Raw genomic sequence first — 27,843 nt, 5'->3', positions numbered from 1 at the left:
ATTAAGCAGGAAGAAGACACATTACACTCACATTCCGACGTAATATGCTTCCCAGTCAGTCAATTCCTCTTTGGGACACCCCAATGATTTCCCGTAGCGAAGTGAACTTACACCGCGCCCTGACGCGAAGGCAGGAATCAGGTGAGCTCCGTGAATCACTTGGTTTGGATTAAGAAATCCAAATGCATCGTGGTCTGATTCCTCCACAAAGGCCAATTTGGGAAGGCGAGCGTGCTGTATGCCCGACTCGTAGTCCGAAGATATTAATGGTGCAAGCCACCGAACGTACAGAACGTCGATGTGCTGTTTCTCGGTTCGACAAACCCCTTCGAGCCACATGTCCAGGTGATAGATACCTAGCACACGAGCATACCAGTATGGGTGACTCGGTGAGGTTTCTCCTGAAAGTACCATGACGTCTGCATGTGTCCTGGGGTTAACAGTATCGTATTCGCGCCTCATATCATAGGTAGTATAGTATATTTGCATTGTCTGGACCGAATAGATTGTGTTGTTAGGAATAATGAGCGAGTTTCGTTCCTCATCTGTGAACATGCGGTCACAATGAGTGACATCTAATTTCTTTAGCCTATACAAAAGGTGATCCTTAAGTTTCGGAATAAAGTCCTGAAAAACATCATAAGCGAATCAACGACCAGCTGGAAAGAAATCCTAGTTTTACCTTGGTAGCTGGGTCGCCGTCGTGCTCCCGGAGGAATGTGAACAAAGACACCGGATTTTTGCCATTGATCGCGATGAAATGATGGTCGTTGGACAATGACGAAGCATGAGTATCAGCCGGTGATTGTTGGTTTGAGGAGGAGATACCTGCTGCTTCTGCAGCTCGCCGTAGTACCCGATGTCTGTGTTTGTGCTTTGCTAGCTGTGCTGGAGTATCCACTTTGCTAGTTAGTGGATAAAACACTTTAAGGGCCCTATGGGCCAGCTCTCCCTAGCCAATAAAGTCACTTTCGAAGTATCCTTGAGGATAGGAGATGATGCTTACAATCTGGGTGGTGAATGAATCCGTAGTACCGAAGAGTTTGATGGTTCGCAGGTAATCTCCCATTGCGTGGAATTTGTAGGTGCTCAAATTGAATATTTTCACCCTTGGTATGCTAGATTCTGAAGAGATACCATTAGGTCCAGCACGCTGGGCGACCCTTCGTTGGCGAGCCGCCTTCTCTTTCGGCAATTCCACAGTGTCGAATACAGCGCAGGTAAAGTCACGGAACTTTCGCAACTGCCTTGAGAGCTTCTTGAACGTGTCCTCGAAAAAAGAGAGTGTTGATTCTGAATGAATTCTTAACTTTGCGAGTGCGTGTCACTGAGCGAATCTAAACAACAGAGACTGCACTACCATGTCATGGCTAGCGGGAAACAGGCCTTCAAAGACAGGTATTGCACACTGAAGAGAGGCCGTCAGCGAACTAGGTATAAGTAGTCGAGTAAAGCAGTAGGCACCTGCAAGATGTCTTCAAAATCTCGTGCCGCGAGTCTCTTCATTTCGGACATGTTATTAGCAAACATTCTGATTACCCCATTGCCGAAAGTTGGGATCTGCCGAAATCTATGATGGGATAGAGTTTGCCTTGTTAAGAGACACCGAGAGGCAATCTGCAAACTCCACTTACCTTGAGTCTACGATTGCGACCAGCTGATTTCCATTCGGAAGTGCATACAGAATCCTAATGAGGTGAGTGAATAATGCCTTCCAAGTACCTAACTCGCACTCGTGCATCAAGTCGACAACGAGCATCTGAAATGGGTTAAGGCCCAGTGCCCCTAGCCTCTCGACAAATTTATTCTGAAAAAAAAATAAGTAACTCGTGTGAGCCGGCACGAAAGCCAGACAATTCACACTTACTAGGATAGGTGCCCAAGAGCCCCCGCCGAGCGTTTCTTCGACCTTCTTACCATCCACAGTATTTCCCCCTCGATAAATAAATTCTCGTGCCCTGACAACGTTAGTCGTGACGTAGACTCGAAGATTGGATATCCGGCTCCGCATGTCCTTGAGGAGACCAAGAGAAGTAAACATGCTCTTCGGTGTGAGACAACGAGGACACGGGCACGAGCCCATGTCCTTGATAGTAGCAATTAAAACCCTGCGACTTGTCAAATAGTTAGTTCATCAGTTACAGACAGAACGCACTTTTTGGGGTAATCGGCCGAGTATGTGAATATTCGAGGAAATATCCTACGCAACACACCGTCAGCACATTTCAATACAATACCATGGTGGTATGCATGAAGAAAGCCTTCGTCTAGTAAGATGTCCCAGCATCCATGAAATAATTCGCGTCTGCAGTGGGTGTATAGAGCAGCCATGCCGCTCTTGGATATACGCGGCAAAGCGCTGAAAACATCTTTAATCTTATCAGGTAGCTGATAGACAATATTTTCAATATCGATACTCAAGAGCAAAGTAGGAGAACTCGCCGAAGGTAGAAATCCGACAATGTGACATGCGCCAGACTTTGGAGCAGAGCGAGCATACTTCGTGAGGTTTCCAAAGTACATATAGAGAGGCCAGGCCTTCGCCGTTCCGAAATTTGCTAAGTGCGTAGCATCCGAAAAAAACATGAGACCAGCAATCACCCGTTCTAGTGCACATCCGGGCTCTCTTGGGAGCTTTTGCAGTTCATCTTGGGCATCCAGCCAAGAGTCAGAGGTATACAGCTCGTCGAAGATTCGCTCTTGATGGCCGTCTAATGGATCCTTCCACAGACGCTTGAATGGCGAAAGATGAAACGCACTCGCCTGGATATCAGAGAAAGCAGACCGAATTACGTCGATGAGGGGGCAAAAATGAAACCCTGGAACAGAAAAAAGTCGCTCATCCTCCTCCTTCGATTTTGTAGGAATTTTGATGGTGATAGTGGTATGGTTCCAGTCATCTGGAAACTCGACCTTGCTCCCGCTGTGAACGTTGTCCAATTTCCGTAAACTTCCCCTCACTGAGAAGTTCTCCAGGTGCTTTGCGTCAAAGTCCTCCGCTAGCATCACTTCCTTGACGAGACGGGCGACTTCAAGCTCGGATTTCTTATTGCTGCCAGAATTCATCCACGACATGAGTCGATAGATCGTCATGTTATGAAAAGGGTATGGAGGTGGGAGGGTGTCTGAATCAGCCTCTTGCGCGGCTGTTGGACATGTGGTCGAAAGTAGCGAGGACGATACAAATTTATCCGGCTCAAACGATGGGCGACGGGGGTACAGTCAGCAAATTCCAAGAGAATTGAAGGGCGTTTGGAGGGCGTCACGTAATGTTAATAGGACTCTCTGGATTCTAGACTGAGGCAAGGCTGGATTTAGAATAGGCGAAGTATCAACATCATACGAGCTATTGGTGTCGTCCTCGGGAAGAGGAACATCCTGAAAATCTCTTGGTATTCGTCTCTGAGGGCGCGGAGGGTCTTCTGATGAGCGAAATGCAGAATGAGTGAGCTATTAGTTGACCATCTCAGCGGGTGACTCAAACAGGACACACCCAAAGCAGAATCAGCCTCGAATGCATTTGAGTCAAGCCTATCATCATTATCAGCACTAGACTGCTGCTCTGCGCCGGTACCGTTGTAGAAACAACAATACAATGAGGAACAAAAGAAGCTCCTGACTGTATCTGTAAAAGTTGTAAGGTCGCGCGCTGCCTAGTCTGCGTTACTTGAGAAGCAAGTGCGTTCGACCCTATAGGGGAAGTGAGTGCAGCAAGGATCTAGAAGTGTGCGCTTAAGCGAAGCGCGAGAAAGCGCAGGTGCGCGCAAGGTACAAAGGCGCGGGAACGTGCGCGCGCGTATGCGGAAATGAGAAACTAAGCTTAAGTAGTGATATAAAGCAAGATAAGAGATATAAGAGTGCAAAATGTAAAGGAATAGCTTTCTACTATATTCTGCTAAGTAGTAAGTGGGTAGTAACTAGTAAGTGAAAAGTAGGAAAAGTAGGTCCAGTGTAGTATGTACTGCTGGCGCTTATATAGCGCGCCTAAGCGCACTCATGCGGAGCCGAAGCGCTACCGAGTAGGTATGTAAAAATATATATGAGTGAGAAACTATGATAAAAATAAAGGTGGAACTATGCTAATAAAGGAAATGGAAATATACATACTAGGGAGCTTGGTGGACAGTGGATGGATGCATCTGGATGGCTGGCGCTATAGGGCGCGCAAGCGCGGGAACGCGCGCGCGCGTATACATCGTGAAGCGCGGGAATGGTGCGCGCATGGCGCGCGTTGCGTGGGAAAGCTGCGCCTCATATAGAGATAGCTGCGGGTAGCGCACAGAGTAATGCTATGAGTTCATGCTGTATACTCCTTGGTGAAAACTACCATATCACGCCATGAGAGGCATGATTCTCTACACTGTGACTAATAGGTACTTTGCTAGCCAGTGTTTGATGCCTGCCAGTATTTGACCATAACGATGGGCACGGAACAACGGGTTTTGAGCGGGCTACTGACATACGATAAATAGGCGGTATTTTCTAGCAAGGTGCAGTAATCGTTGAGCTGTCAGAATTTCTCGTGGATAACTCTCTGAAGAGTGCTTACAGACTCAGAGTTTGAACTGGTTGAGCCCGACAGTCCCAGTGGTATCATCGCCAATCGTGCCAGACTCCCGGGAGATCTGGCTGCCTCCTTCACCCGCTCTTGTCTTTTCTGGCTGGCTAAGACACTGGAGCGGAGGTGGAATTTGCATGTTGCGCGATGCCTACTTAGGCCTCGGCTATGATTACTGCTGTTGCTCTGCCAGAGGCAGCCTGGAGCGTTGCAGGATGACATTAATAGATCAATGAAGAGAAAAAGAAGCACGACGCATAGAAGCTTTTTGCGCATTCAAGCCAGTGAAAACCCACTGTGAGTCTGAGAATGGCTGAGGTTGCGTGAAATTGTCTAGACTAGTAAGCGACGCAATCTGAACAGAGAAATGAGACTAATAGCACATGTGCAAATGTGCGTGGTTGTGCGTGGTTGTGCGTGGTCGGCCCATATGCGTTGTCGCTATTTGCAGCGCTTGGCACCTCTTGGCATGTGTCACTGGATTGCATCAAATCTGCTGAGATTGTCTGGCTGTAATAATATACAATACAATAATGACGCAATAAAAATAGTACTAATAAAATCATCCCCGATTCTCCCCCAGGCCTCGCTCATAGGCATTCCATGCCATGCTAGTACTAGTGAAAGGATGCAGAGAAGGCGGAAAGGCTGAGCATTCGGCGAGTTGCTACCAGTTTCTTATTAGCAGGAGGAATGTATGAAGTATGGTTAATATGCATCCTCGTAGCAGCAAGCCCATCCAGCATCTGACCGGTTGCCTGTTAGCAACAGAATGATGAATATATGCGCATTTACATGGATGTATGCATAAAGGGTGGGTGTATGCGAATAGAAAGTGAATGTATGCGTCGGATTCTCACCTAGAGACTATATCTCATGATCCATACAGTGCTCTCCCCAACCCTAGACTCCTAGCGTGCTCGTATATTCCCAGTCCTCCCCTGGATATCTGTGCCGTCAATATGCACTGAATTCTCACCATAGCTTGTCATCCAGAAATGCTCTCTTCAACATGCTTGTATCCATGGCTTGGGTCACTCGATGCCATCCTTTGAGTTGTCCGACAGACGTCCGGAATGGATAGCGCATAGAGACGGGAGAAGGGGAGAGTAAGAGAGGGGTGGGAACACTTAGACATGCGAGGGGAAGTGTTATATATGACGAAAATGGTTGGAGCTTCTCCAAAAGCTTGTGGATGTCACGGTAGAGCGACAATGGGTAAGAAACACAGGTTAAGCACAGGGTGATGATAAATTGGCAGTTGGTGAGGAGCGAGAGAACAGGTATCGTGTGCAAAGTAGGGAATATTGAACGAATGACATGGGGTATCGTATCTCCTGGAGAAAATGTAAGGCAGGAATCTAATACACCAGGAACCCTGCACTTGCCGATAATAATACCAATGCACACATGCCTGAAGGAAAAATCAATCGGAAATACAGGGACGTACATGTGGATTACTCACCACCAAAAGCAAATGAGAACTGAAAGAATGAAACAGGTGCACGACCACTGGGACCAAAACGACTGTTCATGACTTTGATGTAAGAGATTCTGCCGCTGAGTTTAGCGTTGATGACAACCAATCGGATAGTCCAATCGGTGACAGCACAAATGACGACCAGGAGAACAATGCCAAGAAAGAAGCCTGCTTGATTGACTGCGTACGGCAAAGCTACCGCAGTATTAGCCAAATCTGTTGCTGAAATTGCATCCTGACCAACCAATAATTCCTGTTATCCATTGTCAGCACTTTGGACATCTAAGCAACCAAAAGTTTACCAGCTCTGAGAATTGAATTTGCCATATTGGCAACCGAGTTCAGTAGACCTCCACCCGACCACTGTTTTTTAGCAAGGTCATCGAGGTCTACGTTCCTAAGTTCTCCATTCTCCATACTATCTGTTTCATACATAGGAATAACTGTGTCTGGCATTCTCCTTGCAGCCGAAGCATCCATGAGGCCAACCAGTAAAGGCATGGTGCGTTCTCGTCGTGGAGCCCCGCAAGAGTGCCTTTGTTCGCGTTGGATATCAGCTAGTGAAGCATCATCAAAGTCATCCGAGTCCAATTCATATTCTGTACAGGCACTGATAAGGTGCGTTGAATTACGAGCACAAAAATACGCACCCGCCTCCCGGCTCTGTATTGTGGACCATAAAGGTGTGCACTTCATCCTGAAATCTAACACCCCGTTCTGTCCTCCGTACTGCCGACCAGGGCTCTCCACTACTGCTTCCGAGTCCTCGTCGTCCACTGAAAAGGCAACTTGGTTTGTATCCGCTGAAACATCCAGCATTCAGCAGAGGCTGCCTAGCCTGTCCGTCTGCTGCCTCTCTTGCTCTTGAGTTTGCGGAAAACATCTGGCACTGTCCAGGACCATAGGCCAACTGAAGAAATTACCGTGAAAAGGGTTAGTAAGTTACAAGTTGCGCGCTTTGCGGATGGACATACGACTGGTTCTGTTGTTCGATGATTCTTCTTGGCATCATCTCAAACGGCATGGCCTCCTTGGTCATAGGGTCTGCAAGTTTAGAGCTGCAAGGTGTGAAGTCAGCACCTACGGCTCCGCCTGGAGACGGAATGCTGATGGACGGTGATGATGTCGTCCTCCTGCTCGGGAAAGAGGAAGACGTCGCTACTACCATTATGAGAGGCAGGTTCACTCTAAGATATGAGCCTTGGGTTAAGATGAGGAGCAAGAAGGAAGAGAGGAAACGTTTCGTTCTTGGAGGCGGAACGGGGTCGACCAAGTCAAACCGCAGAAGCGATGCAGAAGCCGGTCTTCAAAACATTTCTTTAGACCAAGGTCCAAACCATGAGGCCGTACCCGTCAAGGACGAGTATGCTGCTATTGGATCGTGTTCGCTCCTCCTCGTCGCACAACTCCTCGCGCAACTGCTCTTGATTCCCCAGGGCACATTCTTTGGTCAAATCATGTTCTTGTCCTCTTTAGCAGCTTCGTGGGCGTACAACCTGTACTTGTCCTCAATCGACAACGAGCATATCCAGGAAGAGTTACTCCTAGAAGCACTCAATCTGAATGAGCAACATATGCGGACTTACAGCCTTGGCACGAGAACAACTGCTGCCGTATTCGCATGCCTGATGCTCCAGCCTCCTGGTGTTTATGAAGAATCGGAGTGGAAGAAACTAGGTTTCGAACCAGAAGGTATCATCTGCAAATTCATTCCAAATGATACACCAGTATGGACGACATGGAGAGAAAAGGTCTTGGGTGTAATGAGAGACCAGAAAGTTTGCAGCCAAGACACTTGCTACGATTTGCTCCAGATGAGTGACCAGGAGAAAGATATGTTCAAGCCCAATGACCAAAAGCTTCTCGAAAACCTGTTAGAGGACGCTCGCACCGCATACGAACTGGCTGTGAACGAAAAGCTTTGGCTTAAGTGTGGCTGAGAAAGATGTAACTTGCATCTACGTACATTGATTTCTATCATGATGCGACTGTAATCAACCGTGCATTTTATCTGCCGTCAGAATTGAACAATCTAAGACATGCCATCAATGACTCACCGATGCACCACTCATCTTTACATCAAAGAGGCCGAAGGAGTCACAGCCTTGATCAGAACACGGTGGCTGCCGGTGCATTCAGACATTGAACGGTGAGTTTTGAAATTATTATCATTCACATCGATGAGTTGCCACAGCTATACGAGTGTTACCAAATGTATGATGGGCTGTGACGACCAGGTTTGGTGAGAATCATTATGTTCCAGAAGGTCGGGCGTCAGCATATTCCAGGAAGTCGGTGTCCAATGATATCCTATTGGCGCGCCGGTCCATTGCTTCCGATTATATCTCTCACAAACAACGTGCTGGTCTGATGTAATCGGCTCCAAGACTTACCACACAATGATTTTGTGGGGCTGCCTCAAGGCCAGCATTTCACTATGCTCCTCCCGCTGGCACAGTTCATGTCGCAGCTCCTCTTGGTTTCTCGCGCAATTTCCGGTCAGGTGATGTTCTCTTTCCCCCACTCGCAACGTCTCGGATCTACAACTCGTCCCTTTATTCCCTTCAGAGTGACAAGGGAAGGTACATGGGTTAACTCCGATCATTTGCAATTTGTTCCTAAGCAAGGTTTCTGCCGACGGCATTTCCCGAGTTCGTGGATATTCCAGAATTCACACTGATTCCATCGTGAAGATAAGTACAGCCACACTGGATCATCGGATCGAAGTGACTATCCATCATATCGCACAGAACATGCAACCATCATGCATCGTGCATCGTGCCTGGTTATATTTTGTTTCCTAACCGAACATGCTGTACACGCTACCGAGTGCCAATGAACTGTCGCTTCCTCTCAAAAACGCTACGTATTCAAATGCTTGAACCGGGATCGTGGATTAATCTCGTTTACTGGGTTTTACTACAGGATCGCATTCTGGTGTTAGCACGTATACCATGTGGGGAGCTTCCGTGATGTACAGACTCTGAAGGGGGTTCAGGGTTCAGAGTGCTCGAGTGACGAACTATTTGCGACGTGATCGTTCTTCTTTGCGAAGTTCTACAGGGTTTAACGCTGGCACGGCCACCACGAGGGGATCTCCCGCACCACTCGGATGTGATCAGGGTTCAGAGCGCTCACCACAAGCTCTTGGAAAGGGCTATTTTTGCTCTACTAGTTCCAGAACATGCGATAGAGCGGGCCGCAGGTCTAGGTATATAGTGACGGGCAGCCCGATGACAAATTCAAAACTTCTGACTTGTCTTAAATGCCTCCATTGCTTGGGCCAATTGCTGATTCTCAAAATTTCAGTCTCGATGCTTCCGGTGTTGCTGGTTTCTTTGGCGGCGAGGAAGCTATCACCGCCATGGCTACTGTGCACCTGTATAGGGGACGTAGATGGCTCGTCTGGTACAACTCCCCCGGCAGCTACACTATAGCCAAGGAGTTCGGCAGGATATCCAAGTCAAGATCTTGGAGTGGTCTTTTTCCTGGCTCCAACCACGATCCAGCTGTTGCATTCAAGCTAGACGTGAAGACTGGCCTGAAATACGTGGCATCACGCTCAGGAACTGTCATGCAACAGACAGGACACTTTTCACATCTCCCTATCGCAGGGGACAGATGATGCAACACCATTTCCTCTTCCTGCCACACGAACCACTACGAATTCACGCATCTCTATCGTCACTGTCCCTGAAATCGCATATCACAACCTTCTTGTACAGACCATGAGCTACCACCACGCCGTCTTTGCCAGCTTCCCTATCCTGGTCAGCATCAGTACATGCATCTTTTCCGCCTTATACGCAGACTGGTACTGCTTTGCAATGATCCTCCTCGGTATTATTTCTAGTGGTGTCACATGTTTCATCATCGGCTCCGGAGTCCTCGATATCGAAACTGTCAAGAACCAGCACTGAAGTCTTGCATATAGTTTATGCATACATGTTGACTCCTAACAACATTTGTTCGGATAGCAATATAATTTGCAACTCTGATTATGGAGTAAGCATCGACCGAGGATCATTTGGCTTCGAGACTGGACAGTGTGTATTTTTCAAGGCTATGTATCCTGACATACTCGCTGACGACTGGGTGGCAGCTGGAGCCGTATCACGATTCTTGTGCAACTGAACAATGATTCCCTCGTTGCGAATGGCAACATTATTTTATAGTAAGTATTGTATCATTCAGGCAGCCCTGATGTAAAGTTCGTTGTCGTCATAGCTTCAATGATGTTCAAGTGCTATCACAACAAAACTTATACTTCAGGACAGTCAACAATGTCACTATTGAGGGATTGTACTTCTCGTGAGTCGTGTTCTTCTGCGAATCGTAATGTACTGCTACTGACTTTATGAATATGTAGGACATTCTTTGGAGGTCGGTTTTCAGTATACTTGTCAGATTCGCATTGAAGGATGACTCTTTTTCACAGGGGGCGACTCCAGCTGGGCAACACCGCAACCTGTTCATACTTATTACCGCAATATACAGATGTGGGGCAGCTCCTCTCCATCTTTACTTTCTGGACAAACGGTCAATGCTGCACTATCCTCATGTTGCAAGCTTGGAAGCATGGGATGGACGTTGTCTGCATCTGTTCTTCTCACTCTTCTCATGTATCTATAGGCTTGGATGACACATGGACACATGCTGCACGCATTATGCGCACTTGGAGCATTAGATGGCATATAGGCTGTGCGACATTATACCCACGGAAAGTACCTTGGTCCCTAGAGTACTAAAGTTCGAGGTGTCAAAGAAGTCGTCGTGGTCGACGAGGGTAGCCTTGGAATTGATCGAGTGGCGCTTCAGCTTCTGAATCGGCAGTAGTCTAATGGGCAGGGTGGACGGCGAAGTACTGCAGTATTCGCTTGCGATTGAATTCTATAAAGAGAGAAATCACAGAGTGTTGCTGGTGGGAGGTAGATTGGGCTCGGCTAAATCATGTCTCGGACTGCATGATGGCGAGTGGCCGCAAAGCAAGGGGTGTGCACGCGATATCGGCCATGTCAATTTGTCGCCAGCAACATGCACGATGCTTATTTTATGATGACACGGGGCTCTGGCCAGGTGTGCATGCATGTGAAACTTGTAACTGTGACATCTAATATATAAGCAGACGTTACGCGTTATCGTGCAATTGGCCACCAAATATTCAAGACTTGACAGTAATCGTGACAGCTGTCGCACTGCAGCAGGCTGAAATTCGTCGTACTAGTCACGGTAAGTAGTATGATTCGACACATACACTCTGAACTGCCAAGTGCAGTACTCTGATTGCGTCCAATAGATAAATGTGGCTGGAAATTGATGTATGTAGATCTATGGTACTTAGTTAATAGGTGGAATGTCTTCTTGGTCCTCCGAATCGTCATGCTGACTTCGTGCTTTCTTTTTCCCTTTGCTCTTCTTTCTCCCCTTCGCGCGTTCCGCCTTGGCGTAAGCTTTGGAAACACAATTCCAAAAAGTATGTGCGGCCCCGTCTGACATGCCAATTTGTTCCTTATAAAATCCTGTGGTAAAGAAAGCTGCGGTGGGCAAATACAGTACACCACGATCTTTCAGTGTACCAATGTATTGAGGAAAGTTCATGGTAGGGTAGCGAGAGTGAGCACTCGTAAGGACATCCTCGATATCTTGCGGCGGTTCATCGTCACTTGATTCATCGTCACTCTCTATATAAAGGGCATATGTCCGCTTGAGAGGCGGAGGAAACATAGTAGGGTGTCCTTGTTGTCTTGTACGTGTTCCGTCCTGGGAGATCACCATGTCATTGACGGCGGATGAGAGATGAATATGATTATGAATTCGAATGGGTGATATGACCTCGGTAGGTACTCTCTCAAGCGATGACGCAGATCGCTCCTTACGTGTCTTCCGAATTTCGTCGAAATGTAGGGTGTTGGGTAGCGTGTCACATGCGTTGTCGGGATCTTGAGTCTGGTGCTATGATCGTTCAATGAACATCATTAGTGTTACGCACTCAAATAGGTCTGTTATGCGGAGCCCTAAGAGGGGCGTCGTCCGCTAACGTTCGTGACGTAACCGGAAGGGTCCGGTGTAGCGACTGAGACTGGCGACGTCGAGTCGGCAGATATCAGAGACGCGCGTGTCACGTGACTTCTAAGACAGATGTCTTCAAAGTCACTGACGTTCTCAACGTAAGGACAGTCTTGTCCGAACGATGAGGTGGTCGATCGAGGTAGACTTAGGCGCGATGAGCACCTAAGAAAAGATACTAGAGACTGAAGCTGAGGGGGCTTCAGAGGGAAGTATGTTCGAGGGAAGATTGAGTAGATTCAAGTTAGGGAATCTAGTACAGAGTGACCGACTATTTATACTAAGTGGAAAGGGTTAAGGGCAAGGCTACCGTACTGTAGGTAAGGGCAAAGGGGAGACGGAAAGGGTATAGGTACGATGGTGGCAGAGCCTGATTAGTGATGTAAGGTCGAATGCGGAATGAGGCCGAGAAACGTTGGAACGAGCCAACGGTAAATGATACAATGTGCAGCATGCACGAGTCAAAGGAAAGATAAGACAAGATAAGGAAAGCCACATTGGTGGCACGAGTCAGAACGAGTCATAGCCCGAAGGCACGTGCGCACGTTGGTGCGATAGGAGGGGGATGAGGGACGGGAACGGTCCCGAGGATCCGGTCAACGGATAGTCGGTAGAGAAGTGCGAGCCGGAGGCATACGAGGGCGAGGACGAAGGGGAAAAATGATAGGGGGGCCATGTAGCCGATGTTACTTGTAACATTACCCCCGTTTCAAGGTAGAGTTCCACGAACTCTTTAATCGTCGTCCAGAGGAACGTAGTCGTCCTGGTTGTTATACCATGCGGGGTCGAAGTCGAGGTCTTCGAGCCAGGAGGCGGCTTCGATTGCATTCTCTTCGCGTTCTTGCTCAAGGCGAGCAGCGTCCTGGTCATACGCAGCTTCAAGCTGCTGCATGTCCCTGTAGAACCGGTCGGAAGAGGTTCCACGGCGAAGGATCTTTCTGCCGTCGAGTCGAGGGCAGAAGGGGGTGAGATGTTTTGGGGCAAATTGCCCACAAATGCGGCAGAAGTATTGCGCGCAGTGCTTCTGTTTGTGTCCGTAGACACGGCACTGGCGGCAGACAACGTTGCTGCGGTAGACCTGGGTGGTCTCGGTGGCATCACGACGCGCGTCGTTGATGGCGTCTTCCTGGGCTTCCTCGCGAGGATAGTGCCTAGTGAAGTTCTGGGTGCGCGGTCGATGCGCGTGGGAGAGGGGTAGTCCTAGGGACAAGATGGATCGTGCACGAGTATGGTGATTTTGGCGTTGCGGAGTGGGAAGGGGTTCCGGAGAACCAATAGCGAGGTGTGGGACCGTCTCGGTGGGTACCCAATCGTCGGGGTTGAGAACAGGTGATGCGGGAGGGCATTCATCCAACTCTGGGATGATGATAGAGATGGTGTCAGCATCGAGGATGGGGGAGGGGTTACGTGGAGCGTAGAGCTCGCGTTCGTATTCGTTATAGAGACGGTCGATCTCGGGGTTGGTCAACTGGGTGACATTGGGGATCTGCTCTGGTGATTCAGAGCGGGGTAGTTGGGGAAGGAAGGGGGTCGGAGCTCTGTCGTAGACAGCACGCTCGACGACTGCAAGCGGGTCGGGAGGGGGATTAAATGCCCGCTCCTCCTCGACGGCCATGACGGCGGCATGGAAGTTCCTAAGTTCAAACAGATTTAGCAAGGCTCGTTTGATCTTGCCTTGGTTGTATCTGGTCGAGACGGTGGATAGGGAAGTCTCCCTAGCCAGGTCAATCCTGGCGATGTCGCCGGTGAGGGCATCGGTGGCCCTGAAGGCCTGAACGAGGTTCATGGTTATGTCGTCGTTGGTGCGGTTGAGATAGTTGTCGAGTCGGATTGCATACTGGGGATCGCAGATGACTGCTTCCCAGTAGGCCCGTTGCCTGTCTTGGACAACTGAGCGAAGGGATGGTCGTCGGAAGACGGTGTAGGAGGGCCTATCATGGCCATGCGTTGGCTGGCTCGTCGGGTCGGGGTCGGAGGCAGACGCATGAGAGGTAGCGGATCGGTGCGAGGAAACAGACGACGCTGAGGCCGACATAGTGGAGCGTCTTTCCTTGGGTAGTGGCGTAGGTGGGGTATTGGGTAGTGGGTCTCTGTTTGTCGACGGGTGTGGATTTCTTGGGGCGGTGGCGATTGCGGATTCGTTGGCGATGGAAGGCTTTGGTATCGGTGTGGATGGGTTCGCTGGTGGGGTCAGCCCTGGTGTAGTGAGGGCGGTAGGAGAAGTTGCGGTGGCGGTTGTTGATCAACATGAGATGGTGATTGAAGCGATCTTGAGTCGCTTCTTATACGCCTTCAGGAGCTCCGCTGCGGACTTCAATTCTGTTTCGGGGAGCCACGTTCGTTCGGAGGCAGGATAGCCAACCCAAGACACGAGGTACCGGCGACGCGATCCGGTACCCTTGTGTTGGAGGATAGCTTCCACTTCGTAGTGTTCCTCTCCATCGATAAGATCAGGAGGAGGTTCGGTGAAATTCGGTCCATGCACGTCTGTCTCCTGATAGGAGGAAAGTTCCGAGGCATGGAACGTGGGGTGGATACGCCAGCTGGCAGGCAGCTTGAGCTGGAACGTGATGGGGGAGAGGACCTTCTGGATTGGGAAGGGTCCATATCGTTTCGGGGCGAGTTTCCTAGAAGGGAATCCGGTGATCAGGTTCGTGGCGGATAGCCATACCTTATCACCAACGTTCCATGGCTTGTAACGCTGGCCATAGGAACGATCAGCCATGCGTTGCTGCGCGAGGCTGTGGCATGCAAGGGCTTCTTCGCGGATTTTGGCGAGTGATTTGACTCGGTCTTCGGCGGTTGGTAGGGTAGAGTCGGGGAAGAGATGGGGGATGCCTCGTGGTTCGTAGCCCATCATGAGATAGAAGGGAGAGGCATTTCTGGCAGAGTGTCGTCGGGAGTTATGAACAAATTCGGCCATAGGCAAGTGCTTTGCCCATTCGGAGGGAGTCGTCCGGCAGTAGATCCGGAGGTAGGTTTCAAGCTCTTGGTTGAGCCGTTCGGTCTGGCCATCTGTCTGAGGGTGATAGGCAGTGGAAAGTGCGACTTGGTAGTCGAGGAGTCGTCCTAGCTCCTTTGCTAGCTTCGAGGCGAATTGGGGGCCTCGGTCCGAGATGATCTTGTCATAGAGTCCGAAGCGCATGAACACTTTCTTGAAGAAAAGTTCGGCTACTCCTTCCGCTGTGATGGTTTTTCTGCAAGGGCAGAGAATTACCCCCTTCGTAAGCCCATGGTCTACCACGACCATGACAGAATCGTAGCCGGCGCTCTCGGGGAGGTCGGTGATTAAATCAACCGAGACCTGAGCGAAGGGCCGGAGGGCCGAGGAGGGTATCGGGGTGAGGGGGGGTGTCGTGGGGTGGGTGTTAACCTTCATCTGCTGGCACATGGCGCAGCCATCGACGTATTTCCTAATGAAGGAGCCCATTCTGGGCCACCAGTAGGATTTCTTGACGTTCCATTCGGTACCGGAACGCCCGGGGTGCCCGGCGGTAGGGTGATCGTGATGTAGAGACAACACGCGATGCCGGAGGTCGGGGGGAACGTAGGCACGATCCTTATAGAAGAGAACACCATCGGTGAACCTCCAATCGGAAAGTGCAGACTTCATGGGAGGTGCGCACACCCCGGAAAGGGCGTCCAGGGCTGTTTTCACAGTCTGGTCGGAGGGGTCGTCAGAGAGTCGTTGAAACTCGTCTGCAAGTTCAGCGTCGATTAGACGGGTGAACAGGGTGTCGGGGAGGAGGATACGATCCTCGTTATCCTGACCAGCTATAGCGTGGTCCGGACGGCGGGACAAGGCATCCGGTGCAGCGAGCTTTGTTCCAGGAACATGGTGAAGTTCCAGATCAAAGTTGGTGAGCGTAAGGTGCCACCGGGCTTGTCGTCTGGTGAGTCGTTGCGCGGAGCGGAAATAGATCAGGTTCTTGTGATCTGTGAAGACAATGACTGGGTGAGGGTTTCCTTCGAGGAAGTGCCTCCAAGCCTGAAGGGCTCGGATGATGGCAAGGAGTTCTCGGTCGTAGATTTCGTAGTTCCGTTCGGCCGCGTTGAGGGACTGGGAGAGGTAGCCGCAGGGGTGGTAATCCCCATTGCTATCCGTCTGGAGCAAGACTGCTCCGGTTGCGAAGAGTGAGGCGTCAGTTGCAAGTGCAAACTGTCGTGAAGAATCGGGGTTCCGCAGAACTGGTTCGGTGGTGAAAAGCTTCTTCAGATGCTGGAATGAAGCTTCGGTAGAATCGGACCAAGAGAAGGGGATCTCCTTCTTGGTGAGATCGAGGAGAGGGCGTGCGATGTCGGAGTAGTGGGGAATGAAATGACGGTAGAAGTTGCAGAATCCAAGAAAGGACCGCACGTCCTTGACCGAAGAGGGTTGTTGCCATTCGCTGATGCCTTTCAGCTTGGCAGTGTCCATAGCGACCTGTCCAGGTCGGATGATCATACCAAGATACTCGACTTCTTGAGAGTCGAAAGTACATTTCTCGGGTTTGAGGAAGAGAGACTCTTTGCGGAGTTTCTCCAACACTCGGCGGGTCCTCTGCCGGTGTTCGTCCAGGTTATCTGAAAAGATCAGGATGTCGTCCATATAGACGATTAACCATCCTTCGTTCAGTTCTTCTGAAAATGTCTGGTTCATGTAAGCTTGGAAGGTGGCGGGTGAATTGCACAATCCGAAAAACATTACCTTGGGCTCGAAGAGCCCGTATGAGGTGGAGAACGCGGCCTTCCACCTGTCGTCGGGATGAATGAGGATATTGTTATATCCTGAGCGTACATCGACCTTTGTGAACCATTGCGCTTTGTTGAGTTTCGCAAGCAAGGGTGGTATCAAAGGGAGTGGGTACGCGTTCTTGATCGTCCATTCGTTGATGTATCGGTAGTCCTGGCAGGGGCGGAGAGATCCGTCCTTCTTGCTGACAAAGAAGAATCCAGCAGCTTGAGGAGACTTCGAAGGTTGGATGAAATCTTTGGCGAGGTGTTCGTCCAAAAATGCTTTGACAGCATCGGTTTCCTTCGGTGAGAGCGGGTAGGCTCGAGAAGACTTCGGAATGAAGCCTTCCTTCGTTTCGATTTTGTGGTCTACTCCCGGCCGTGAGGGGGGAAGTTTGTTCAGACCGTCCTTTGCAAAGATGTCAGCAAAATCATGAAGATAGGAAGGTACCAGTTCTTCAAATGATTTCTTCTTCTTCTCCTGCGCGTCCTCCATAGCAAATTCTTGAGCTTTGTTGGAGGTCTTCGTGTAGTCCTGCTGAGAAGCGAGGATCCAGAGGTTCCGGAGGGGTTTTGCTCGTCTGTGGAGAGCCTTCCGGATTTCTTTCTTCGAGGTTCCGTCCTTGGTGAGCGGAGTGTCGAAAGAGATATTCTCGATGATCCGGATGGATGTTCCGTCCGAAGCATATTCCACTAGAACTTCATCGTCAGTGAGGGGATAAGTGGAGATCTCCTCAACTTTATCCGCGAGATGGGTCTGTCCGACCCAGACATCGTCCATGGTGTTGAAGTCGGTATCTTCGAAGGGCACGATGATTGGCGCCGTCTTCTTCTTGTTACGCTTCTTGCGTTTCTTGATTTCCTCGAGGCAATGTTGAGTGCCTTTGGGGAGTCGCTTGAGGGGCGAAAAGTCCTCGTCGTCGAGTTCTTCTAGGACAGCCTTTTCTCCACGAAAGAGATATGGCTTGGCCTTGCTTTCTCGTCGGGAGGCGTTAAGTTCCCTCTCCACCTCCTTTGACCTATTGGTCGCAGGCAGGGAGATCGTGTTGGCCTTCCAGTCGATATTGGGCATCATGGCACTAAGCCAAGGTTTTCCAAAAAGTAGATCATCATGCTTGGAAAGTTTCGTTACGTTGAACTTTCCATACATAAGTCTCCGATCGAGACGAATGAATAGCATGCAGTATAGGGTCACCTGTCCTGCCGAGGACGGGCTTCCGTCTACTGTGGTGATCCGGAAGGGTTTCTTGAGTAGGTGGGTCCGGATCCCATTTCGCTTGACGAAGTCATAGCTAATGAAGGTCCCACCTGCCCCTGAGTCGATGATGGCGGTCGACTGAACGGTTTTGGCACTGCAAGAAGAGAAAAGTGTCACCGGGACACGAAACTCGTTGGATTTACCAACAGCTTTAGTATACAATGCGCAGATAGAGGGAATTGACCGTTCGACAAGCCCTCTCTTTAAAAATCCTTTCTTTTGACAAGGTTGACTTCCATGTCTTCCTCGTCAGAAGACTCATCAAGCTGGCGGACGCCAGACTTGCTTGGCTTCTTGCCTTTGTCTTCTTCGTCGTTCTTGTCTCCTCGGCGCACCTTCGGGTGGAACCGGGAGTCGTTTGCTCGATGGCCCTTCTCCTTGCATTTGAAGCAAAGGCCTTTATCGAAGCACTTCTGTCGTTCCTCAGGCGTGAGGGAACGATCAACGTCCATAGCATCAGGATCGCGTTGGCGGACCTGAGGCTTGGGGACGTGCCGGTGCCCGGAAGGGCGTACCGATCTGTTGTTGGACACAACTGCTCTTGATCACTTGTAGTTGGCTTCCAACTGTGTCGCGGCAGTGTACCATTTATCGATGGTGTTGGGGACGACCTCCTTCGTGTAGATGGCGGTTCGAAGTCCTGGTTTCAACCCTCGTTCGAAGAAGTGGATGAGGGCGACGTCCTGCTTGAGACTAGCAGTGGACGACAGGGTTTTGAACGTCGCGATGTAGGGCATCACGTCGCCAGTTTGGGTCAAACCATGAAGCTTGGTTAGAGCCTCAGTCATCCGGTCGACCGGGTGGAAGGATTCGGTGAAAGCCTTCCTGAAGTCCTTCCAGCTACCGAAGTCGACGGGAGTTTTGTCGAAGGCTGCTCGGTAGAAGGTGTCAGCCCAGACGCGGGCATCTCCATCGTTCATATACTGGAGTGCAACAGCGACCTTGGTTTGGTCGGAGCTGTAGATCGTCGAGTTGATGAGGAAGTATGTCTCCACCGAGTACATCCAGCGCTTGGCATCATCGATGTTTCCATCATAGTTCTGTGGTACTCCAGCCTTTAATTCAGGCCTGGATACGACCACTGTCGGTTGTGGGGTGGGGCCTCCGGACATTCTTGTTCCAGGGTTCGAGTTGAGGTTACCGTGCGGTTGTTCGTCGGGAAACTCGTCGGAGGACGTATGGTCTTCTTCCGATTCTTCTTCTTCGGAGTCCGGAGTGTTGGGGTCGCGTTCCCAAGGGTACTTCGGGATCCAGGTAGTCGTGGTGTCTGTCGGTTAATGGCCGTGCGGATGGCAGGGCGCAAAAAGGAAACTTGAATCTTTTGTTACGCACTCAAATAGGTCTGTTATGCGGAGCCCTAAGAGGGGCGTCGTCCGCTAACGTTCGTGACGTAACCGGAAGGGTCCGGTGTAGCGACTGAGACTGGCGACGTCGAGTCGGCAGATATCAGAGACGCGCGTGTCACGTGACTTCTAAGACAGATGTCTTCAAAGTCACTGACGTTCTCAACGTAAGGACAGTCTTGTCCGAACGATGAGGTGGTCGATCGAGGTAGACTTAGGCGCGATGAGCACCTAAGAAAAGATACTAGAGACTGAAGCTGAGGGGGCTTCAGAGGGAAGTATGTTCGAGGGAAGATTGAGTAGATTCAAGTTAGGGAATCTAGTACAGAGTGACCGACTATTTATACTAAGTGGAAAGGGTTAAGGGCAAGGCTACCGTACTGTAGGTAAGGGCAAAGGGGAGACGGAAAGGGTATAGGTACGATGGTGGCAGAGCCTGATTAGTGATGTAAGGTCGAATGCGGAATGAGGCCGAGAAACGTTGGAACGAGCCAACGGTAAATGATACAATGTGCAGCATGCACGAGTCAAAGGAAAGATAAGACAAGATAAGGAAAGCCACATTGGTGGCACGAGTCAGAACGAGTCATAGCCCGAAGGCACGTGCGCACGTTGGTGCGATAGGAGGGGGATGAGGGACGGGAACGGTCCCGAGGATCCGGTCAACGGATAGTCGGTAGAGAAGTGCGAGCCGGAGGCATACGAGGGCGAGGACGAAGGGGAAAAATGATAGGGGGGCCATGTAGCCGATGTTACTTGTAACAATTAGCGTGCTTTGTGGCAGGCAGCAAAGCATGCACGTACCAAGTGTTTGGCCCACTCTTGCAGGTCTTGTGTACACAGCGGATAGTGCGGAGTATTTGGCTGTGTAGCATCTACCCAACAGAAAGTATTATCTCCTGGATGATCCGAGCAGCGCAACTTGTTCCTGACATTGTCGAACTCTTTTGTATACAGGAAACGTGATGGTAGTCTCTGCTCGCTTGCAGAAGATGATATGCCCGCCTTTCGTTGTCTTAATTTTTCTTTCAGCACAGGCGCCTGCAAGGTCACGACGATCATGTCTTACAAACCACTTGCAAGTATCAAAAATGACACGTACGGTATTGAGAATCTCAATCACAACTTTTTTCTTTTTCCTCCCAGAGCTGCTTTCCTCTTCCCTCACGGCCTTGAAGGCGCTGTCAATATCATGCGCAGTTAAAAGCCGATGTGGTGGGTCCGTGCGGCGTGCGGTGGATAAACGCCAGCCCAAGTGTTCATATAGCTCTGGAACATCCATCGTAGCTTTGATGGAGTCAAAGATGTCTCGCCGAGAATCTGATTCGGAGTGTAATCTGTCCACATAGGTAATCAATTGGAGTCTATCCAAGGTATGCAGGGGCACTCTGAATTCGACTAGCACGACTCTACTGAGCATTCTGACATGACTCGTGCGCACTCGACTCACCTTTCTCGAGCTCAGGGGCCTGGTACTGTTGTGCGGTAACCTTTTCTACTGAGTCGAAGCGGTTGGTGATTCCTTGAGAAAGGTGCCGAACCGTGTTTACGCGGCTGAAGTCTTCGTCATTGGCATCGGGTAGGTTTGGACGGATACCAAGTAGAAATGCAGCTGTTTGCGTACGAGTGCGCTGACGGGCAAATGTCGAACTTGAAAGTGAGTTAATCCTAGCTTGGGACCGTGACATCCGAGTCATGATGCCTAAAAACTGCCAACTCTCCGAACTTCAAATCGCATTCAACACACCTGACTTATATCATGCTCTTTGCAAAAGTGGCGATGACTCCTCCGGGAGTCCGACGTCGAAATTGATCACAGAATGCCGTTGACCATGTTTTACAACCGATGATGACATAGCTTGGACAAAAGAGGCTCGAAAAACGATTGAGACATCTGCAGGAAGTAAGCTTACGGTATATGCCAAGATCAGGCTGGAACATATCTCACCTGGGACTAACAGAAAAACAAAGACATGCCAGTGAGTCATATTCCACGTAAGCTGTGCATCGACGCTCGCCTGTCATGCCTCACAAAGCACCACCGTACTAGTAACAGCAGCACAGAACAGCGAGGACCCTAGTACGGTAAGTCGGACTTAAACATCGTGACAGCCGCACATTTTCTGATACGGACGGTCGCACCCGCCCGGTTGCAAAGTCAAGTCTGCTCGAATGATCAGAATCATGATAACTTTGGGGCTGGATGGAATCGATTTGGAAGAACGTGGCCCCAACTTGAGCCAAGTCGTCCCGATTATACTAGTACGTGATCGGACTGGAGTCTATTAAGATGAATGTCCGAGTCTGGCCCACGGCACATGACAATATATGGTAATAGTTCCCACAGGAAACAGAACTGGCACGGGCCAGCCTGCCAAGTGGTCGTCGGGAATCTTGCAACGAATTCATGCTAGTGACCGGTCCAACAGGTAGTAATGATCATGATGTAACAGTAGTAAAGAAACCATGTACATCATTGTAGTTTGTGAGAATATGTAGTACATTGAAGCTGCTTTCATCTGACTCGGAGCTGGGGCCGCCGCTATTTGAGTATTAAGATTAAGTACACCGAGTCACTGAGGTCAAGCATGCGACTCGCCTAAGCCAACTTCTACTACCCCCCACGGGTGTAAATGTCTGCGATCAGCGCAAGGCGTTGCTCTTGCGACATAGAATTGTAGAGATTAATTAGCATATTGTGATATGCCCGCCTGGGGGCATTCAATTCAAAGGAGTCGTCCATAAAAATGCCAGTAGATAATTGATTTAATGCCCACACAAATAGTGTACATGTGAGCGTCAGCAGGGCTCGTACGTTTCTTGCGCCACCGGTATAGCGCTGATAATCGAGGTCATGGAATAACAGGTGTCTCATGAAGTCCCGTACTGCGGGGTGCCCAAAGGGCACCCTTACAAGTTGTCCTCCCACCTGACTCGCCATAAGAATTACAGTTGTGAAGAAAACGAGACCCAGTCACTCACATTGATCTCTCCGTAAAGGAAGTTGTGATATTGAAGGAGGTTTTGGATGATGATCCCCACCTCCGTTTGTGTTTGCAAGGTCAACACTTTGTGTAGTTCGTAAGCCAAAACAACATGGATCCGTACGAGGCTCTTGATACTGTCCCGTAGATTCTTGATGGTATTGGCCATTATGGCTACTTGTGCTTGCGCTTTGCTACCCCTGCTCCATTCGGTGATGTCAGCTGCTCTCGGTATCAGCTATCGGTATTGAGTAGATGAGTTGTCGCACTTACGATTGTTATAAGTCAACACAGTCTGGTCGAGACTTTGTTGTGCCAAGGTTGCACTGGCTTTTGATGTCATTAGGAAGGAAATTTCGACTATCCGGGTCTTCATACGTTCCCGGGCCAGCAACTGCACCCGTGTCACAGCTTCAGGACCAAATATGATGTCTGTGGGCGCTGGTGGTACCACAGGAGGTACGGCAGGCGGTGGTAGGATCTGAGGTGCCACAGGTGGTGGTAGGACCTGAGGTACCACAGGCGGTGGTAGGACCTGAGGTACTACAGGTAGCGGTAGGGTCTGAGGTACCACAGGTGGTGGTATAGCCTGAGGTATCACCGTGACAAGCTGCGGTAGTGTTATCGAGGTAGAAAAGGGCACGGTGGACATCAGAGAGTGAGAAGACCCCTCACTCATGTCACCCTGATCAGTGGGAATAGGGATAGCAGGAGGTCGAAGAAACCTAGCTGGGATGGGATAAGGCATGTATCGATTTGATCGCGGTGGAGGATCGAAGCGTGTGGTAGATAGACGGGAGTTCATCTCACGACTGGCTCTCTGTGAACTTCCCGAAGCCTGCGGCATCTCTGGGTCGTGGGCAAAGTGACCTCCACTGGTTGCTGCAGGTGCATCAAAAAAACCAGCCTGGTTGTAATACAACTCTGCTGCTGCTATTTCAGCATCCCAATCAAATCCACCTGACTCGGAAGCCTGAGAGTAGGGGGTAGGCTGAGATTGCCCGGTTTCTCTGTAAAAATGTGCATAGTCGGGAGGTGCTAGTGCCATGGACGAGAAGTCATCATCCTGATCAGCCTGCAGCGGTGGTGATTCCATTAAGCTTGTCCACCACTGCGACTGCTGCCAGTCCGAATTGTCCAGGGCATGCGCTGTGGAAGTGTCAAAGTACGCGCTTTCCATGATACCGTGACTGCAATCGTCTTCGAAGTCCTCGTCACCGAGAGTCATTTCTGGAGACCCGCTGTAGAAACAACTATACAATGAGGAACAAAAGAAGCTCCTGACTGTATCTGTAAAAGTTGTAAGGTCGCGCGCTGCCTAGTCTGTGTTACTTGAGAAGCAAGTGCGTTCGACCCTATAGGGGAAGTGAGTGCAGCAAGGATCTAGAAGTGTGCGCTTAAGCGAAGCGCGAGAAAGCGCAGGAGCGCGCAAGGTACAAAGGCGCGGGAACGCGCGCGCGTATTAGCGCGAAGCGCGGGAAAGTGCGCGCGCGTATGCGGAAATGAGAAACTAAGCTTAAGTAGTGATATAAAGCAAGATAAGAGATATAAGAGTGCAAAATGTAAAGGAATAGCTTTCTACTATATTCTGCTAAGTAGTAAGTGGGTAGTAACTAGTAAGTGAAAAGTAGGAAAAGTAGGTCAGTAATAGTATGTACTGCTGGCGCTTATATAGCGCGCCTAAGCGCGGTCAAGCGGAGCCGAAGCGCTACCGAGTAGGTATGTAAATATATATATGAGTGATAATGCATGATAAAAATAAAGGTGGAACTATGCTAATAAAGGAAATGGAAATATACGCACTAGGGAGCTTGGTGGACAGTGGATGGATGCTTCTGGATGGCTGGCGCCATAGGGCGCGCAAGCGCGGGAACGCGCGCGCGCGTATACATCGCGAAGCGCGGGAATGGTGCGCGCATGGCGCGCGTTGCGCGGGAAAGCTGCGCGTCATATAGAGATAGCTGTGGGTAGTGCACAGAGTGACGCTACAAGTTCGTGCTATGTACTTCCTAGTGTAAAGCACCATATCACGCCATGAGAGGCATAATTCTCTACATCTCCCAGGGACTTAAATTCTGAGTGTCCCCACTCAGTGCGTGTGTGGTGAGGGTTTCGCGTGATAGTATGCATGTGCGATGCATGTACGATGCTTTGGTTGTTGGGCGATGAATGCGTGATCATAAGAATGGTATGTGTGAAGCGCGGGAAGTTGTGCGCATGTTACGCGCGAGGCGCAAGAATGCGCGCGCGCTATGCGTGAAGGCGCGGGAATGAAGCGTAGCATGGTGGATTGCGAGGGTGACTCTGATGTGATTAATGTGCCATGGGTGTGGGGCGATGATGCAAGGGTGATATGGATGTGGCGCGCAAAGCGTGGGCGAGATGCGCGCATATCCATATAGCGCGGGAAAGTGCGCGCGTGCAAGGCGCGAGAATGCGCATGAGTGTCGCATGTGTTGTATTCTGTGGGGATGGCGCGAAGTGGCGCAGTCCAGGAGCAATCCAATCCATGTCCAAACCAAGTCCTACTAGGCGTGCTAAATATTAGTTGCTAAAGGTTTGAACAGCATGAGTAAAACTATAAGTGAAAATATGAAGGGAAAATGGTAAACTTTGCGGATGTCCTATCCGACTTGTCTTCTTCGTGCAGCTGTCAACATCTACACCTTCCTATGAGAAAGGCGCGGGAAGCGCGCACGCGCGCGCGTGAAGCGTATGTGCGCAGGAAGATTGCGCGTATATGCGCATGAGCGTGGGAAGACTGCGCGCATATGTGCGCGTTCTAAGGTAAAAAGGAGCATGGTGCCGCGTCATGCGTGCGAAGAGGAAATATACTATTGAGCTAGGCGGGCACGATCTATGGTTGTTTTTCTTCTAGGTGATTCCTATATGCATATATCAGTGTGTTATTAGTCTTTTGGACAGTGTTATAATGAGAGAAAATGAAATGAAAGAGCACTGGACGAAACCCAGGGTAAAACAAACAATATCCTATGAAACAGTGTTGGTATATGTTCCTCCTTTGATGCGCCGCTGAAGCACTCGATCCTCCTCCTTGAGTGCGTGCGAGCGCGCGTGACTAGCGCGCTTCGCGTCTCTTGCGAGCTGACGCTTTACCCAAGGTAGGGTTGGAATGCGCAAGGCTGGCGTATTTGGGGGGGGCTTGTAACTGGCAGAATGAATTCCTGCACAACGCGCTGCAGGTTGAAGGCGCGCCAATGGGAGGCGCTGTGAGGGGTGTAGAGGCGCCCTACAAGCTGATAGGGTGCGCGCAATGTGCGCGCCTTGGGGCGATTTCGCGCGAATTTGATTATATTGGCCGAACACGCGAGGAACGGCCATTTCTCTGTGAATGCATTAGCAAGAGATGTACATAGCATTGAATTAGGCGCAAATGATGCGCGAATGGGCTGTAAGGGTGGTATATCAAGGCACAGTAGGCGCATAGGTGAAGGAGAATAGTGCGCATCAAGGCGCGCAGGAACGAAATTGACATGGTAAGCAAAAGCGCGAAGAATGCGAATAAATGTGGGAAGTGCAAAGTTAAAGATGATGATAGGGGAGTTAGGCGCATATGTATGTGTCAGGCGCGCGCCTAAGTCGCGCCTGGATGGCTGATTGAAATATACTTTGTGTTGAATGATAGAAATGCGGTTTAGAAGGGGAGAAGCGATAGAAATGCGGTAGCGTGAAAACTCTGCTAAATTTATGAGTGCACGAGGCGCGGGAACGCGCGCGCATATTGCGCGATGTGCGTGATCATGGCGCGTGAACAAGGGGTGGTGAGAAGATGAAATTAAAGTGTTTGGAATCATCATATAGCTCCTTAAGAGCTTCAAACATGAAAAGGACAAAAAGCGCGAAACAAGATGAGGGTAAATATACACTGCCTCTAGGCGCGCGCATTGCGCGTCCTCAGGCGCAATATGGTGCGCCTGAGTTGCGCCAGGGTCGCCTGAGACATGCTCTACTTGGTGGTTGTGCAGCGTGATGCACGGATGTTTTACCGGTGCGCGATAGTCACTGGAAGCAAAAAGCGCGACATGCGCGCAATCGTTAGTGACAATTGGAGTTACCAGAGGCAAACTCTGGTTGATGCAAGGTGCAACTTGAGCCTCTGATGTGGTAGGAGGCTCCTCTATAGGCGCGCTAAGGTGCAATAGATGTTTAGGGTCATCCCTGACCTCTAATGATGCGAGCAGTGATGGTGATGGTGCGATTGGCGAGGTTTCTTCCTTAAGCGATGCGATAGCGAGGGGCGAGTGTGTTTCTAGCAGTGCATTAGTGTGCAATAGATGATTAGAGTCATCCCTGACTACTGGTGATTCGATAGCGGTAGGCGCGCGCAATGCGATAGCGATAGGCGCGCGCGATTCGAGCGATGGCGCGTTAGTGTGCAATAGATGATTAGAGTCATCCCTGACTTCTGGCGCAATTGATGGTGATGGTGATGATGCGGATTGTGAAGGAGATGGTGCTGCTGAGGATGATGGTGAAGAGGCGCCTGCGGTGCGCTTCTGGTTGCGCTTAGCAAGCGCGCGCTCGAGTTCGTGATCTAAAGTGGTGCGTTCTGGTATGGCTTTGCATGCTGGTGCAGTTGATGGTTGAGGTGCGCGTGAATCGCGCGAAGGCGCGGGAAAGGCGCGCGTGCGAGGCACGAGAATTGGAACTGGTGGCCTTTTGTTAAGTGCAACTTCCGAGGGTGCGCGATAGAAGAGTCCAGCTGTCGCATTAGCGCTAATGGTCGTATCCTGTGTTGCACGACTCGCTTGATAGCGATCTTGGCACTTAGCCACTGGTGCGCTAACTGGCGTGTTTGGCGCTATAGTGGGCGCGCTAATTGGCGCGCTTACTGGTGCGCTTGGCGCGGGAAAAGCGCGCCCAGATAATAGGAACTGCGCAGCTGCAAAGACGTCCATAAATGGATATGGGTCGTATGGGTGGTGGTCAGGGAACTTGATCATAAGGCGCAAGCGGATTTGCGCCTGAGCATCGCTAGGGATTCCTTCCATGAATAAGCGGTCGCGTTCGGCCTTTCCAATACAGTCTTCGTCCATGAGTGGCTGCATAACCTTCCTGAATGCGCGCAGGTAATTGCTGAGTTCTGTGCAAGAAGGCATTGGTTTGTTAGCGTATTCGCGCGCGATGGCACGCAAGTCCGCAAGCGCGTAGCGTCTTTTACCATCCCATCCAGGATACATTACCTTCACCTCATCTAAAAAGGCGCTGTAATTATCTACTGCCGCTTCTGGCATGCCTCCCCATAGTTCTCGATCATCGCGCGCAAGGTAGCGGATAATACCTTTGATGCGGTCAAGTCCTTGGAGTCCTGCTTCATCAGCGAGCTGCTCATATGTGTCAATGAATTCAGCGAGGTTGTCTGTAGTGCCGTTGAACTTGGGCGCATTTGCGGTGCCGCGGATGGGCATTCTATAAGGCAT

The 27,843-nt window shown here is 50.2% G+C and overlaps 7 protein-coding genes across 7 annotated transcripts; 3 read left to right on the top strand and 4 right to left on the bottom strand.

Moving 5' to 3' along the window:
• Positions 1–5,919: 5,919 nt before the first annotated feature.
• F5891DRAFT_1177175 (uncharacterized protein) lies at positions 5,920–6,989 on the bottom strand (the record flags this gene model as incomplete). The annotated part of the gene is made up of 3 exons (XM_041365782.1): positions 6,330–6,989; positions 6,024–6,291; positions 5,920–5,972 (listed from the first exon to the last, which is right to left on the bottom strand). Exons 1-3 carry the CDS (start codon positions 6,855–6,857, stop codon positions 5,920–5,922), a joined length of 849 nt encoding a protein of 282 aa, XP_041217402.1. The 5' UTR covers positions 6,858–6,989.
• Positions 6,986–7,978, top strand: F5891DRAFT_965591 (uncharacterized protein; the record flags this gene model as incomplete). Its single annotated transcript, XM_041376179.1, has 3 exons — positions 6,986–7,243; positions 7,397–7,682; positions 7,716–7,978. Coding segments are annotated over 3 exons (807 nt in total), but the record flags the coding sequence as incomplete, so codon positions are not given.
• A 1,325-nt stretch (positions 7,979–9,303) lies between these two features.
• F5891DRAFT_1215732 (uncharacterized protein) lies at positions 9,304–9,958 on the top strand (the record flags this gene model as incomplete). The annotated part of the gene is made up of 2 exons (XM_041369304.1): positions 9,304–9,609; positions 9,653–9,958. 2 exons carry the CDS (start codon positions 9,304–9,306, stop codon positions 9,956–9,958), a joined length of 612 nt encoding a protein of 203 aa, XP_041217400.1.
• A 13-nt stretch (positions 9,959–9,971) lies between these two features.
• On the top strand, positions 9,972–10,589 carry F5891DRAFT_899281 (uncharacterized protein; the record flags this gene model as incomplete). Its single annotated transcript, XM_041373429.1, has 5 exons — positions 9,972–10,084; positions 10,141–10,212; positions 10,266–10,349; positions 10,408–10,421; positions 10,477–10,589. Coding segments are annotated over 5 exons (396 nt in total), but the record flags the coding sequence as incomplete, so codon positions are not given.
• Positions 10,590–11,375: 786 nt separating this feature from the next.
• Positions 11,376–11,762, bottom strand: F5891DRAFT_1198738 (uncharacterized protein; the record flags this gene model as incomplete). The annotated part of the gene is made up of 1 exon (XM_041368663.1): positions 11,376–11,762. The coding sequence occupies one exon, from the start codon at positions 11,760–11,762 to the stop codon at positions 11,376–11,378; it is 387 nt and encodes a 128-aa protein (XP_041217398.1).
• An 8,856-nt stretch (positions 11,763–20,618) lies between these two features.
• F5891DRAFT_987460 (uncharacterized protein) lies at positions 20,619–21,115 on the bottom strand (the record flags this gene model as incomplete). The annotated part of the gene is made up of 2 exons (XM_041377909.1): positions 20,619–20,755; positions 20,869–21,115. The coding sequence occupies 2 exons, from the start codon at positions 21,113–21,115 to the stop codon at positions 20,619–20,621; spliced, it is 384 nt and encodes a 127-aa protein (XP_041217397.1).
• Positions 21,116–22,270: 1,155 nt separating this feature from the next.
• F5891DRAFT_987459 (uncharacterized protein) lies at positions 22,271–23,582 on the bottom strand (the record flags this gene model as incomplete). Its single annotated transcript, XM_041377908.1, has 3 exons — positions 22,271–22,351; positions 22,401–22,624; positions 22,676–23,582. The coding sequence occupies 3 exons, from the start codon at positions 23,580–23,582 to the stop codon at positions 22,271–22,273; spliced, it is 1,212 nt and encodes a 403-aa protein (XP_041217396.1).
• Between the last annotated feature and the right edge of the window lie 4,261 nt (positions 23,583–27,843).

This window comes from Suillus fuscotomentosus (genome assembly GCF_016647785.1).
Source record: "Suillus fuscotomentosus strain FC203 chromosome Unknown F5891scaffold_162, whole genome shotgun sequence".
Lineage (NCBI taxonomy): Eukaryota > Fungi > Basidiomycota > Agaricomycetes > Boletales > Suillaceae > Suillus > Suillus fuscotomentosus.
Note: the sequence above shows the minus strand (reverse complement) of the source record. Positions and strands in the feature narration are given on the sequence as shown.